At 39.3% G+C, this 14,342-nt stretch overlaps 1 protein-coding gene across 2 annotated transcripts in view; it reads right to left on the reverse strand.

Annotated features, from left to right (window-relative positions):
• Window positions 1-12,031: 12,031 nt before the first annotated feature.
• The window catches only part of LOC139743087 (uncharacterized), a 41,651-nt gene continuing 39,340 nt past the window's right edge, over window positions 12,032-14,342 (reverse strand). For both annotated transcript variants that reach the window (XM_071653595.1, XM_071653596.1), the window contains exon 2: window positions 12,032-13,422. In XM_071653595.1, coding sequence (XP_071509696.1) covers window positions 12,622-13,422 — 801 coding nt within the window. In that variant the 3' untranslated portion in view covers window positions 12,032-12,621. The remainder of the gene's footprint in view (window positions 13,423-14,342) is intronic.

Genomic DNA, 14,342 nt, shown 5'->3' on the forward strand with positions numbered 1-14,342 from the left:
TCCCTTTTACGTTCGGAAATGAATAACAATAACATTCAACTCCGTACGATGATTAAATAAATGTCGGATGTTTGCTTTTACTTTCGAAAGTAAATAGCAAGAATATTCGGCTCCGGAAGATTCCAAAATAAATATCACAGTCATGATTGCTTTTACATTTGGAAGTGAATAGCAGTAACATTCTGCTCCATACGATGCTAAAATAAATGTTGGATATTTGCTATTATACATTTCAAAATTAATAACACTAACATTCAGCTGCGTTTGATGGTAAAATAAATGTCTGATGTCTGCCTTGACGTTCAACAATGAAAAACAGTAACATTCAGCTCCATTCGACGATAAAATGATTGTCACATAATTCATTTCACTTTTGGAAGTGGACAGCAGTAATATTGGGCTCCGTATGATAGTAAAACGAATGTCGGATGTTTGCTTGGAAATTTAGAAATGAATAACAGTAATATTCTGCTCCGTATGATACTGAAATAAATAACTGATTGTTGCTTTTACATTTGGAAATGATTAACGGTATCGTCTGCTGACTGTGAGTGCTGCTGGTAGACACATGGAAGACCGGTGCGTAGCGGTGCGACATTGCCGTCGCTCCCTGTAGCTCTAAACAGTCTTGGTGAGCTACATGTACACCCATAGTTGTGCGAAATTTTAATAGTTTGCAAAGCTAAGACTGTGATTCTTGTGTTGGATATTGTGTAAGAGATGATGACTTAGAGAGAGAAAAGGAGGAAAAACGAATAGTGATCGAGAGGGGTACCTACGCCGACGCGACAATGTACATTCAGCACGCATGTTCTGCAACCCTGTCTTGCACTCGATTACGTACCGGTATTTTCTTTTTGTTTTTATCGTGATAAGTCATTTAATTGTCCACCAGAAAACACTGATGAAAGAAGAACATCGATTTTCATTCAATTCATTCATGTTAAAGTCGATTCAAATCCAATTGACAAGCATACAAACAATAGGTAGGCACTGTAACAGATACCATGTTGAACATCGACAAAAATCGGATAAGTCGAAGAAAATTCGACGTACGCGTACCTCGAACCAATTTCTTCAGTCCCGACGACTTCGAGGTATCCGAGGTTGACTGTATATGTATCAAATGTGATAACTCGGAACATTTTTTTTTCTTAAATCACTGCTCCCAATGGTATACAGTAAGGACCTTGAACACAGCGAGTTACACCATGGAATGAAAAATTCATTTACATTTTATCTGTGTCCCCTGTGCCATTCACACTGTGCTCAGCAAATTGTTGCAAGGATTTCAAGAGAAATGTAAGATCTAAAGATTCTTGCATCATGTTTTTTGTAGTCATTAATGTTGGGATGAAATAATTATCACACCTTCTGAAAGAGCTGAGTAAAGTGGTCTTTCATCAGAAGCGGATCTAGAGGGGGGGGGGGGTGGGGGGGGGGGGGGGGGGTTGCAACCCCCCCCCCAAAAAAAAAAAAAAAAAAAATCCGGGGACCATCTTTTTTTTATCTTATCTTTTTCTTTAAACTTGTAATTTTATTTTTGGCAATGACCTCTATACCAAAAATAGTGGTGTTTTAGATGCAAGAAAACGTCATTTTCACACACAGATTTTCAAAAATTCTCCCTACTTTGGGAGGGGGGGCACCCCCCTCCCACACCCTCCCCCCCCCCCCCCCCCTCCCCCTCGCTCGCTCCGCTCGCTCTGGGCTCGATCGCTACGCTCCCTCGCATACCGCCCCAACCCCCCCCCCCTTTATAAAAAGCTAGATCCGCCCCTGTTCATTATGGTGGAAGAATGAAAATACAAGTACACTGTATGACTTGAAAAGCACTCGGAGAGTGCAGACCTCTGCCAAGCAGTTAATTTTAACCCATACACGCATGCTGAAAATCGCCCAATTTCTCAACACAGAAGCCTTTTGTTTAAATCATCACCTTCTAGCTAAACGGCACCTTGCCCGAGCAGAAAATATGTGCAGCTTTAACTCCTACATGTAAGTTCATTGACCCTATCAGCCTAAAGATAAAAAATCAATAAAAATCAATAAAAATTCCCAGATCAGTATCAAAATTTAATCATCTATTCCTTGTGTCATTATCAGCTTTTCCTGCAAGTTTCATTGAAATCTGTTTACAACTTTTTTGGAGTTATTTGCACTGGTTGTTTGTTTGACAGACAAACAAACAAACCAACGCTGATGGAAACATAACCTTCTTCTTTGGCGGAGGTACAGGTGTAAATATCAAATGTTCTTGGTGGTTAGTCTTGAGGTACAGTAGCTGCTACTCCATGCTAGTTTCACTATTACCTGTACGTGTGTTCTACTACATTGTAGTATGGTTCCACTGGGTGAGATGAGTCATCATAATCACGAAAAGGTTAGTACAGCAGAGACTCCAACCCCAAGCACCTTCTGATCTGGAGATTCTCCCGCCTGAAACCCTTAGCAAACGAGAGACTCCAACTTGATGTGTGCGAAGCGTGAAATTCCCAGGGTTCTAGATGTTTTCTGGTGCTATCTAAGGCTTATTTTTTCAACATACGATAGAAATAAGTAAGAAATCCTTTCCAACGGGAGACACAGAGCCAGGGTGGGAGAAATTAAATCTCAAGCGGGAGAACGGGAGATTTTGCAAAAATGGGTTTTCGGCGGGAGATCTCCCGTCGAAAACGGCAGAGTTAGTCTCTGGTACAGGTAGATCTATAACTGTGAGGGGGTAAACCATAACAATTTTCCATGTTACCAAACACAATTACAAATGCTAATGATGGTCTCATTCTATGCTCTATTAATATGAAGAAAAGATTAGGAATTCCATCATAAGTAGTACATTCATTATCAATACAGCGCGCAAGCCAAGCAATAGAACACCCATGCATGCACAAGCTTGCTCTGAAAATACCATGGCATGCAACTTGCATGGCTTGTGCGCTGTCTGCGCTGGACGCCACGGGACGCTTGAACAAAAGGTGCCCAAAGGCTGGTGGACGGCGGAATTCACAAAGAATGTTAGAACCTGTAATTCTACACAGTGATTAGTCTGCAGACAAATTTGAGTACCTACATGTACCTTCTCTATCAGTGTGGAATAGTAAATTTGGAATATATGCACAAGATCGGGTTAGTTCTGATTTGTAAAATGATGTCAGACTTCAGCTTCATGGGGCTGATTCGTGCATCTAAGTGAGAGCCGCAGAAAAAAGCACCAAAAATTTTGAGTTGGATCAGGCTGATAGATGCAGCAGCCCTGCATTGAGCGAAACTGCTAGCACCTCAGCTTTCGATGGGTCAATGCACATCACTTGATTAAAAAACTCAATTTTTGTAAAAAAGCGCAGACAGAATTTTCTCTCTTTTTCATCTTGGAGAGTGGACATGGTGTGTGTAACAAAAATCACTGTGCGAACAATTTATATATGTCTGATGTGAGATGGATGAGAAGTGAACCGGGGGCCTCATGAGCACCTTGCCAAAAGGGCCTCATGAACATGGCCGGGATACTCATGAGGAGGAGGAATCTTTATGAGCAGGATCTCCCCTCAGGAGCAGTCCTCCCCCCCCCCCCCCCCCCCACAAACCAGGGACACGTGTCTAGACACATGTATAGCCAGTACTGGGCATGCATTCAAGGCCAGAGTAAAGGCAGGGCAGGCAGCACGGTCCCGTTTCATAAAACTTGTGAACAGTAACAACTGCCACAACCTGTTTCTATGACAAATTTGCTCTCAGCCAATCAGAAGCAAGGATTTCAGTAGCTTATAACAACTATCGTAACTTGTTACTGACGAGCCAGTGTGAGTACTTTGGGGCCACACACACATACAATTGTATGTACATTTGTATGCACAGTTAAAGAATGTTTAATACCGTAATTGTAGTACCGGTATTGTACACTACCGTACAAATACAGGGATTGGACTGGAAATCTAACATTTACCCTACATGAAGGAACTGTACGAGTCATCTCTAGCTAGGAACAAAAACCAAATTAACTCCTCGTAATGCCATGACAGATTAACACAGGTGGTCAATGTCGGATGTTTTATACAAAGTGTAAATGTAGGTAAAATAAATTTAAACATGCCATAGACCTAATGTTGATTACCATTATAGTCGCCACTACCTAAAGTCGCCAGACATTCACATCGCATGTAATGTGCGCCGCGATCGGAGATTAGCTGGGGCGATGGATTTTCATCACTCTCAAAAGACATTCCTAATTCATTTTTTTTGTCCATAAAAACACAAATAATTGTAATCCAAATGTACTTTACCATAACAGGTGACAAAACCATTTTTAATGCAAGAATGTTTTCGATTTCGAATGGATTTCAGGTGGCAGATTAAGAAAGTTTTTCAAACGCCATGTTGCACAATGCATCCTACATTGTAGTGTTTGTACAAACACACCCGCAAATATTACGTGGCGCGTTATGGGCGGTGAACTAATTCAGTGCCTATTGTTAGTTCGCCAACCCGGGAGTGCATATGAAATACACGCAAGCTGCGGCTATACGGTAACTGATGTTAGACTCTATTAGGCTCATACAGTTTACCATGATATGCATTTCTCTGCAGCATTGGAGCAGAAAATTACATTAGCTTTCATAGAGTAGAGTTGAAACTAAGGTTAGACAGAAAGATCCGTCTGTCCGGAGGAGTCTTTTATTTTTATGACGTTATCACTCTCCTCCGGAGACATAGGAGGGGATCCATGAAGCCAGACGCAGTCTCCGCAGAACATTCCCCCGACGACCACATACAGACCAATCTTTCGGTCAAAGTTTGGTTAAGACATTATTTAGAGGTCTAGAGTCTTCTTTCTTAGTACGTTTTAGTAGTAATTTACATAGGTAGTCTACTCTCTAGATTAACTATACCGGTAGTAGATTCTAGATCTAACTTAACACTAACAGTTGGTCAGTTGAAAAAATTTAGATAATTTAATTTAATTTTACTTCGATCATGACTTGACAATATACCACAGACAGTCCACATACTCTCCACATAGCATAGACAATGATAGAGTTCTACTACTACTGGCTACTTACAGACTTGACCGAAAGATCGGTCTGTATCTGTATCCCCTCCGTATACAGAGGACAGCGAACGCTGTCTACGGAGGAACGCTGTCTACGGAGGACAGCGTTAATGGCAAAATATAAAAGAGTCCTCCGGACAGACGGATCTTTCTGTCTACTTACAGACTAGCATGACTTAGTTCAGATCTAGACTAACGTTAGACTTTCTACTTCGTTTTGGTAGAGTTGAATGACAGGGTTCAGAATCCACACAGAAAATAACTAACATTAGATTTCAAACAGGATATAAATGGGCAACATCCCACAAATGCAACCTTCATTCAGGGCTCCAATTCCAAAACCACTCAGACCTGTACTGTGCGTCATTTGTATACTAAACTAACAGTTACAGCTGTATTCACATCATCTCGACAAAAACAATGAGCGGCTTCCCAAAGGCCAAGACCATCGCTAAAATACATACCAAGTAGATTTAGTAGTAATGGAAATGTCGTCAGTATGATATCCCCACCACGTACATCGGCTGGCATACACCACAACACGCGTCAACACATTGACGATCGTGTACGATAGAGTTAATGAACGACCACGAACACCAAGTGCCTTTGTTGAAGTTTAGTACATCGATGAGCTGTAATTGAAGCATGCGAACTTTGCGTGTAGAACCCTAACCATCACCACCACTATACCACTACACCTTGCAGACAATGGTCCAGCGATGCGATTAGGTTTCGAGAGAGGGGTGGCGAATTCACGGGAACTGTATATACGATGACGTAACGTTGCCAAGACGGAGAGACACACACATATCACACACTCGGCTCACGAAAGTACCCAGTCTGAGCTGCGAGCCAGAGCACCTGCTGCTGGCGAAGGAATTCGTAGCGAGATGGCGCTATAGAGGTTTTTGTTTTTCTTCAACGTTGAACCAACCATAGGCCCTTCGTTCGTTCTCCTTATCCGCAGAGAGGTGGGTTTTAATAATAATGATAAAAAAATAATAATGATAATAATAATAATAATAATAATGATAATGATAATAATAATAATAATAATAATAATAATAATGATTATAATGATAATAATAATAATGATAATAATAAAAATGATAATAATGATAATGATAATAATAATCATAATCATAGTAACAATGAGAATAATAACAATAATAACAATAATGATAATAATAATAATGATAATAATAATAACAATAATGATAATAATAATAATAACAATAATAATGATAATAATAATAATAATAACAAAAATTGTCCGTTGTACGAAAGACCCGTTGTGTTCGGAATCCAAGTAAACAATCCTATACTTACTTCCGTCAAGGCTGATTTTGATTAGCTCAGTGGTCCTGAAAGGCAGATAATATCAAGTGTTATAATTATTACACCTCTAAAAGGGCAATTTCTGTATGATGATATTACCAGGGAGGTGGAACTCTCTTCCATCTCCCTGATATTACATCGTCATGAGAGTCACTGCACACAAAGTCCCTACAACAGTCACACTTATAGTAATTCATCTTCATCGCATTGCACTTATCAAAGTAAACAGCGAATCGACTGCATGTGGCTGATTCATCTGTACTATGTAGTAATGGTACTTGTGCATGCAAGTCTCCCCCCCCCCCCTCCCTACTCTTGCTTTTTCGTTCTGTCCGTCCCCCCACCTTTTTTTTTCTCTCTCTCTCTCTAAAGTAATACCAGCACATGTTTATATAGTTGTCGGTTTCATATCGCCACTGGTGGAGACGGGTCTCAATGATATCGTGTTACTCATGAGACCAGTTAGACGACAAACAAAATATTGGTTCAACATTTCCTTGAATACAGTTTTCCTAGCCATTTGTATTAATTTTGTAATTAATTCTTTTAAAAAAAATAAATTTTCTCAGCTTTCTTTCTCTCCTTTACCCATGCATTCCAGCTCACTCTCCTCCCAAAAATGGAATAGTTAAAGCTCCTTTTGTTTGTGGAAAAGATGTGTTTTGTTGAGTTCGATTCGGCATCATAGAAAAGGTGTCAGCAAATAATAATAAAAACGATAATGTGAACAATAAATCAATACTCATCAATACTACAAATACACCATTGGTGAATAATCTATCCCTTTTACCGAACTCAAAATCTGTCTGTATTTTTATATGCCATGCTCTCAACTCATACACAGTTGATCGAATTAGTTTGGGTTTTGTCTGATGGTAAACAGGTAAATATGAAATCATTCTATAAATGGAGCCTAGTCAAGTTTAAAACAAGAAAATGTATTTCGTTAGTAAGACTTTTTTTTTGACTCACAATATTGCACCTCAAACAATATGATTATCTAATTAAATCTATAGCCTACTACTGGCAATCAGATTCTACAGAAAACTGTCAAAAATTCTCTTCGAAGGCACAAAGAATTTAGTCAAACTGTTCATCACATTTATCTGAGAGGCTAAATCCTACTCACTGATTTGGGGGTATCAGATCAGTTATTTGGAGAAGTTATACTGAGCTTCAAAATGCATAGTATTGACAGGCGAAATGTTGACTAGCGCCACCTCTTGTCAAAGACTCGTGTATACACATCTGACTTACTATACTCAGTACATACAATGGTGTACTTCACCCTGCGTTTATGTTAATTGTTTGGGGTTTTTTTTTCCATTATTATCTTTTTAATGGTGGCTTGAGTTTTACCAGGAAGATTGTCTATCTGAATTGATTGGGTTTTTCTGGAGGAACATAGCAGGAAAAGAGCTACAGATCTGAATCTTGACCAAAGCCGGGGGAAAAAAAAAATGAAATGCGACTATGTGAAATATGATGTGACCTCTTGCAGTTTATTGCATATCTCTTCCCACCTCCCTGCCGAGATTCATCAATGAAATTCCGACTGTCAGTGTCAAGGAGCCTAACCCTCGCCCGTGGATGACGTCATAAAAGTGTTTCTGTCTTAATTTTGTCTTAATATAAAGTAAATATTTTTTTTATTGTTGGTTGCAGCAATGGTGTATAGGAAGCATTTAAGAGATGAGAGATATTCTGCTTCACATTAGAAAGGCATATTTATGTGTATTGTATATACTAGTATATATATGTAATCATAATCAGCAATGCAATCATTTCTTCACATGTATTATGTTTTAATCAAAGTATGTCGTTATTGGGGAGACAAGACCTCGTATCTGCAATGCCAAATGTTTGGTTGAGCAAAGGGGAGATGGCGGCCGGGGCACCCACATCTAGTGGGATGGCCCTTCCTTTGGCATGCCGTGGTGGCCTTATATTTGGGGTAGAGCAGCTGAAATTGAACGGGACGTCGCTTGACTTATATTTTGTCTGACCAATAGTTTGAGGAAGTCATTTTCACCAAAATTTGAGATATAAGGTCTTGTCGCCCCAGCGACCATAATGGTATTGTGAGTATTGTGATGTATGTTTAGTATAACATAATCTGAATTATAAACGCGGGATGGATGTTTATTCTTCAGTAATCGCAATACGTTGGTATATTTTTAAATATATTTCATGATAAATGGTTGTATATACATGTATATTCATATTTTCATATATTCATATCATCATAATTTGATTTAAAATGTAAATGAAGTGTACACAGTGTAGTATTATTCTCAGTGTAATGATTATTGATATGTATGTAATTCTGATTGTGTTAGGTCTCAATTAACAGTTTTGAAACGCGCTATGAAATGTTTTCCTCTCTCCACCCCTCTCTCTCTTTCTCCTTCTCTCTATCTCTCTCTTTTCTCCAACTTCACACTAGGCCCTGCAACTTTCATGGGCATTACGTGCATTATATAAAGTGAGTAAAATTGTTATGCATCTGATTTCAGTACTGGCGTTGGTTTGATTTGATTTGTTTGTTTTTTGCATGTTTTTGTAATCAAGTATTGTAAGATTTTTTTTTTTGGAATAGATGCACGTGTGGAGGTACATGACATGACCATTTTTACGAAGTTCAATTTCATTGTGCAATATTTTATCGCTGATATTTTTTTTTTCATTGTATCTTTTATTTTTTCTACATATTTCTATGTTTTCACATTTACTCATGTAAAATGTCTGTGATTCAGCCTGCGGGCTGCTATAAATGTTACCAAATAAAAAATACCTTTTCATTATATATATGTATATATATATATATATATATATATATATATATATATATATATATATATATACATATATATATATATATATATATATATATATATATATACATATATATATATATATATATATATATATATATACATATATATATATATATATATATATATATATATATATATTATATACATTCAATATATTTATTCATATACAATACTAATCACACAACAGACAGCATATCGCTCACTTTCTTAAGTTAAAAGGATGGTATAGTTTGGGTTGAGATGGGAGAATTCAAATCTTAACTTTATGTAAGATATTAGAGACCTCTATGAAATATCAAAGCGCATACAATACTATTCTAAGAGGAATCTAGGTTTATCTGATGAAAATAGGACTTTTTGTTTTTTGGATATCTCAGCCATTTCAAGACAAATTTTCATCAAAGAAACGTATAATCCCTCGATTATGCTCTTTTTTCCATAAGTGGTTTTTCATTATCTCACAAAAGAGTTGGAAACCTGAATCCCCGTCTCAACCAAAACTATAGTACTATCCCTGAAATCGTCACTCCCTTTCATTTAAATTCTCTGTCTACTTTTTTCACCCCTCTTTACCTCTCCATTATGCATGACATCATTATCTCCTTTCTCCTTTAATTTGAGGAGAGATAAATCGTCTTATTTCTAATGTATCTGTCAGTATGTCAAAAATGCATAACTATACCTATACCCATGATAATTATGTGCATGCATTAACAATAAGTGAACGCATGTTTATATCTCTTACGAAAATATCCATACATGTATATATTTGTGCGTGTTGTGTCTGCGCGCGTAAAATACTGTAGTCTTCAATTCGGTGTTGCAGCATTATGAGTCTACTACATTATAATACGCATTCATCTGACTCACTTATAATTTGCTTTTAGTTTCTCTCTCTCTCTGCCCCCCCCCCCCTTCTCTCTGATTTAGTCAAAGTAGTGGACAAGAGAAAGCAGCTTCACATTGAGGTTTGCGTATTATTTCGAAGCACAATAATATCGTTTCATACAATGTACACATAAATAAAATAAATGTATAGCTTCATTTTTGGAAACACTTTTACACATACACACAGTGTCAAAAGCTAAATCTGAAGAGAATTTCTTTCGTAGCACTTTACACTGTAGCACTTTACACAATAATCAACAGACCTGCACGATACACCGCACGAGGATCCTGCGTCACTTAAATCACGAAACCTACGAACGAACGGCGGGGAGAGTTAGCCCGCTCTTCATGTAACGTTAAAGATAATTATGATAATCAATGTAGCAGTCATGCAGCGACACTTACAGACAACCTCATTTTTGATTGCCCTTGAATGTCCATCAAACACATGATAGATTTAAATTTTAGGAATGATTTCAAAGATATATATACTCATACGCATGTTAATAAGTGGGTTCGACACTAACTCGACACGTGCTACTAAAATTTTTGAATGTAACACTTTGGTGGTCCGAAAAAGCAATGTAGTGGCTCGAAATGATAGGAAGTATAGAAATTAATGCTGAATAATTTCAGCTGCCGATCGGGCCACAAAAAGATAGCCTTTTAGAGAATTTGGTGGACCAACATCAATTTTTGGTGGCCCCGGGCCACCGCTATAATGTCGACCCATGCGTATATATACATATGTATTGATAATAATTTCATTGAATATGTGGCCAGCACATGCTACAAATAGAAGGCTACATGTTAAGGGCAACAGTTTTCACCTTCAAAAACATTCCCGCGGTTTCGAAGGGAAAATTGGAATGGGCATACGTGACGGAAGAATGAAAGCATACAGTATACGTGTTGTTCAAATCATGAAGCTACAACACATTGCATAGCTCCATGTTTAAATACATGTACAGCATATTCAATTTATTACAAAAAATGTAAGTTTTCATCCCAAAAGTATGTACCTCTTTGGATATGAGGTGATTGGAAAAGGCATTTATTCTATTCAAATAATTCTGAGATATTTAGATTGAAGTAAACTTGATAAATGCTGGTGTCGTTCCGTGCCAAAATGCAGGCGTCGTGTTATAGTTTTTTTCTTCTTCTACTTCTTTTAAACACACACTCTTCGGCTGACATAAAAATATCAGGATGCACATCACGAGACTGACACCCACGAATCCTACAGCCCACTTCACGAGTCATTAGAGCCCATCGGTCATAAAGCCCATGAGTTACACAGCTCATGAGTCATACAGCCCATGAGTTCGACACTAAACAAACAAGGCCCACGAGACTGACACAAAATTAGGCCCCGCGTTGTGTCGAAATCGTGAACTGTTTTTAGCAAGTGTCGAATTCATGGGCCTTATCTATTGTCGAACTCGTGGGCTGTATGACTCGTGGGTGTTGGTCTCGTGGGATGATCCCAAGTATCATCGTCTGACTAACTTGTGAGCAAGAGAAATACGGATGGACGTGCACGTTTTAACTTAGCCTTTTACCGAGGCCCTCTCTCGCTCGGCTGGGCTCGCTTCGCTCGCCCGTTGTAGCCGTCAGATAGCAGTCTTACAGTAAGAGGGCCGTGACAAAAGGTTAGTTTCAATTCGGAACGGAACAGTAGAAGGAGAATGTGGAGCACCATCACACTGAAATTAGAAGAAGAGTATTTACAGGCAAAAATTATCTGTTGTCAAAATTTTTGTTGAGTTGTCCGATAGTATCATAATTTTGATCTTCACTAAACCATAGGTGATGATGATACCGAAAGTTTCATCTCAAAGATAACATATCGTTACTAGTATTTCGACAAAACATCTTTCAAACTTAACTTACAAGACCAATGGTACAGTGCTACCTCTCAACAAATGGGAAAATTAACATTAATTGAACACGATACATAAAACAAAGAAAAATACAAGATGGGTTCGTATATAGCACATCGCTTATTAGCGCGCCTGTGTATGATTCTTCATTTTCAAAAATACCCAAGAGTTTTGATCGTACCCAATCAAAATCTTCTATATAGGACATCGGAATCAACCATTTCTTTCATTCAAAGCAACATATGTTTCTCTCTCCTTTTCTCTCTCTCCTTCCCTCTCACTCTCTTTCTCTCTCTCTCTCTCACACATACTTTTATCTTTCTCTCTTACTTTTTCCCTCTATGCTCTCAATCTATCTCTTGATTTTTGACAAAAATTATGTCATGGGATACGTTTTTAACAAAACAAAAATATACGGTTTATCGTCTAGAACATGAAAATAATCTGTCCTCATTCCTGTAATGTATACAGTCTCGAGAAAAGTTCATCAGTACACTGTAGGCCTACTGAATGCACCCAATTCATCTCCAGTCAAGGGGTTATTGTTCAGGGAATCGTGCACTTTCACTGTCATGCCTAGTAAACTAATAAGTGCCGTATCGATGGAATGAGAGATACCAGCAACTCCTCAGAAGAATCTCACTTCCTGGTCGCTCTCGTTGGCGGCTGGCAAGCGGTAGGCGGGCAGCGAGATTTTGCGCGCTTTACTCCTGTCCTCCATTTTCAAGAAGCCCTTCTTCGGCCTACTCAGACGCAGATCTGCCACCACATCGGCCACCACGTCGTCAACAAAGCGAACGCGATGCTGATGTCCGTTAGTTGGGCTGGTGGACTTGATGACGTTGTTGTTGTTGTTGTGCTTGGCGGGCGATACGACGTCCGAGCCCATCTGGACGGTACAGCGGCGGCCATTTTGCCGCCGGCTGGACATGATCGGCGAGGGCGTCGCGCGTACGGACTCCGCCTCGCTGCTGGTGTCGAGGCTGCTCACGTCGTCGCTCGACTTGGCGCTGCTGCTGTAGCGCTCCTCCTCCGACATCGCCGTCTCCCTGGTGTCACCATGGAGACTGCTGATGAGTTTCTCGTTGGCCCGGTTGAGGGCGCTGATCTGCTTCTCCTGCTTGAGAACCAGCCGCTGCAGCTCGCGGATTTTGCGGTCCTTGTCGCCCATCTGGGTGAGGATCTCCTGTCGCTCCTTCTTCAGGCAACCCTCGAAGTACATGAGATCGGAGATGAGATCGGTGAACTGGCGGTCCTTCTCCTGCGCCTGCGTCATCACTTTGTCCTCGCTCTCTTCGAGCTTAATTTTCCAGCCGGCCAAAAGTTGTCTGGTTCGCGTTTTTTGTAAGTCCATCTGATGGCCCATCTCACCAAGTGTTTGCTGGGCAGACGACAGTTTCTCCCTGAGAAGTTTCACCTCGTTTTCCAACTGCAAACAAAATAATGAAACATAAAACATACGATTAAAAAAAGTTATCAAGAATGTTTGTCTCACAGCTAAAGGTTCAAGCGCTTTTCGTTAAAAACAAATATAAAGAACACTGAATTTAAATCCCACCCTTTAAATGTGATCTTTAAGAGGTCGGGAGGTAAGGGACCAAAAAAAAAATGTTAATACGCCTGCGAACGCTTTACAGTCACCTCAAACTTGGAATAATTTGCCCTCGAAGGCCCTTGTTTTCAGAATTGAAGAGTTCGCGCGTAAAATTACATAGAGAGCACAAATTAATGTGATATTGATTCAGCACCAAGCCTTTAAAACGAATATGCAAGCACACACGCAAATAGCAAACAAGAACCATTTTTTTTCTTTTTCTAGTAAGTATGTCGATACCCCTCGATCAAGCATACATAAGTTATTACATAGCATCGAACAAGAACTATACCTTTTTCCAGGGAATATTTCATACTAATTAGGGCCAAGATTTGTGCTTCCTGCTTTGCATATCGACATCACCTGATCATCCCCTTTGTACAATTTTAACTACGAGATATTGAAATATTTTACAGTGAGAAATACGTTGATCAAAAGGATATTCTATTTCCGAGACAAGTACTACAGTTGTTTTCCTCTGTATGATGTTACAGAGCAAATGGCTCTACTCATAGTGTGCCCTGCACGACAAAACAACTTTCTAACCCGTGGCGCCTCTCTCCAGCAGGCCTGTGTAATCCAACACAAGGGGAAGATCGTTAGTGAAGAAACGGGCAGAGAATGGTCGATGTGTGGAGTGGAATTAAAGTTTCGGACGTCCGTGACACGGTGACCCATCCCTATATAGTTGAGATGGGGTTGACTGGACAAAGATTGTCCAAATAACAAAAGCACCACTGGATCCTTCGTCTCCG

The sequence above is a fragment of the Diadema antillarum genome, unplaced genomic scaffold (assembly GCF_040938485.1).
Source record: "Diadema antillarum isolate AM-2024a unplaced genomic scaffold, OU_Dant_1.0 seq00001046_RagTag, whole genome shotgun sequence".
NCBI classification, from domain to species: domain Eukaryota; kingdom Metazoa; phylum Echinodermata; class Echinoidea; order Diadematoida; family Diadematidae; genus Diadema; species Diadema antillarum.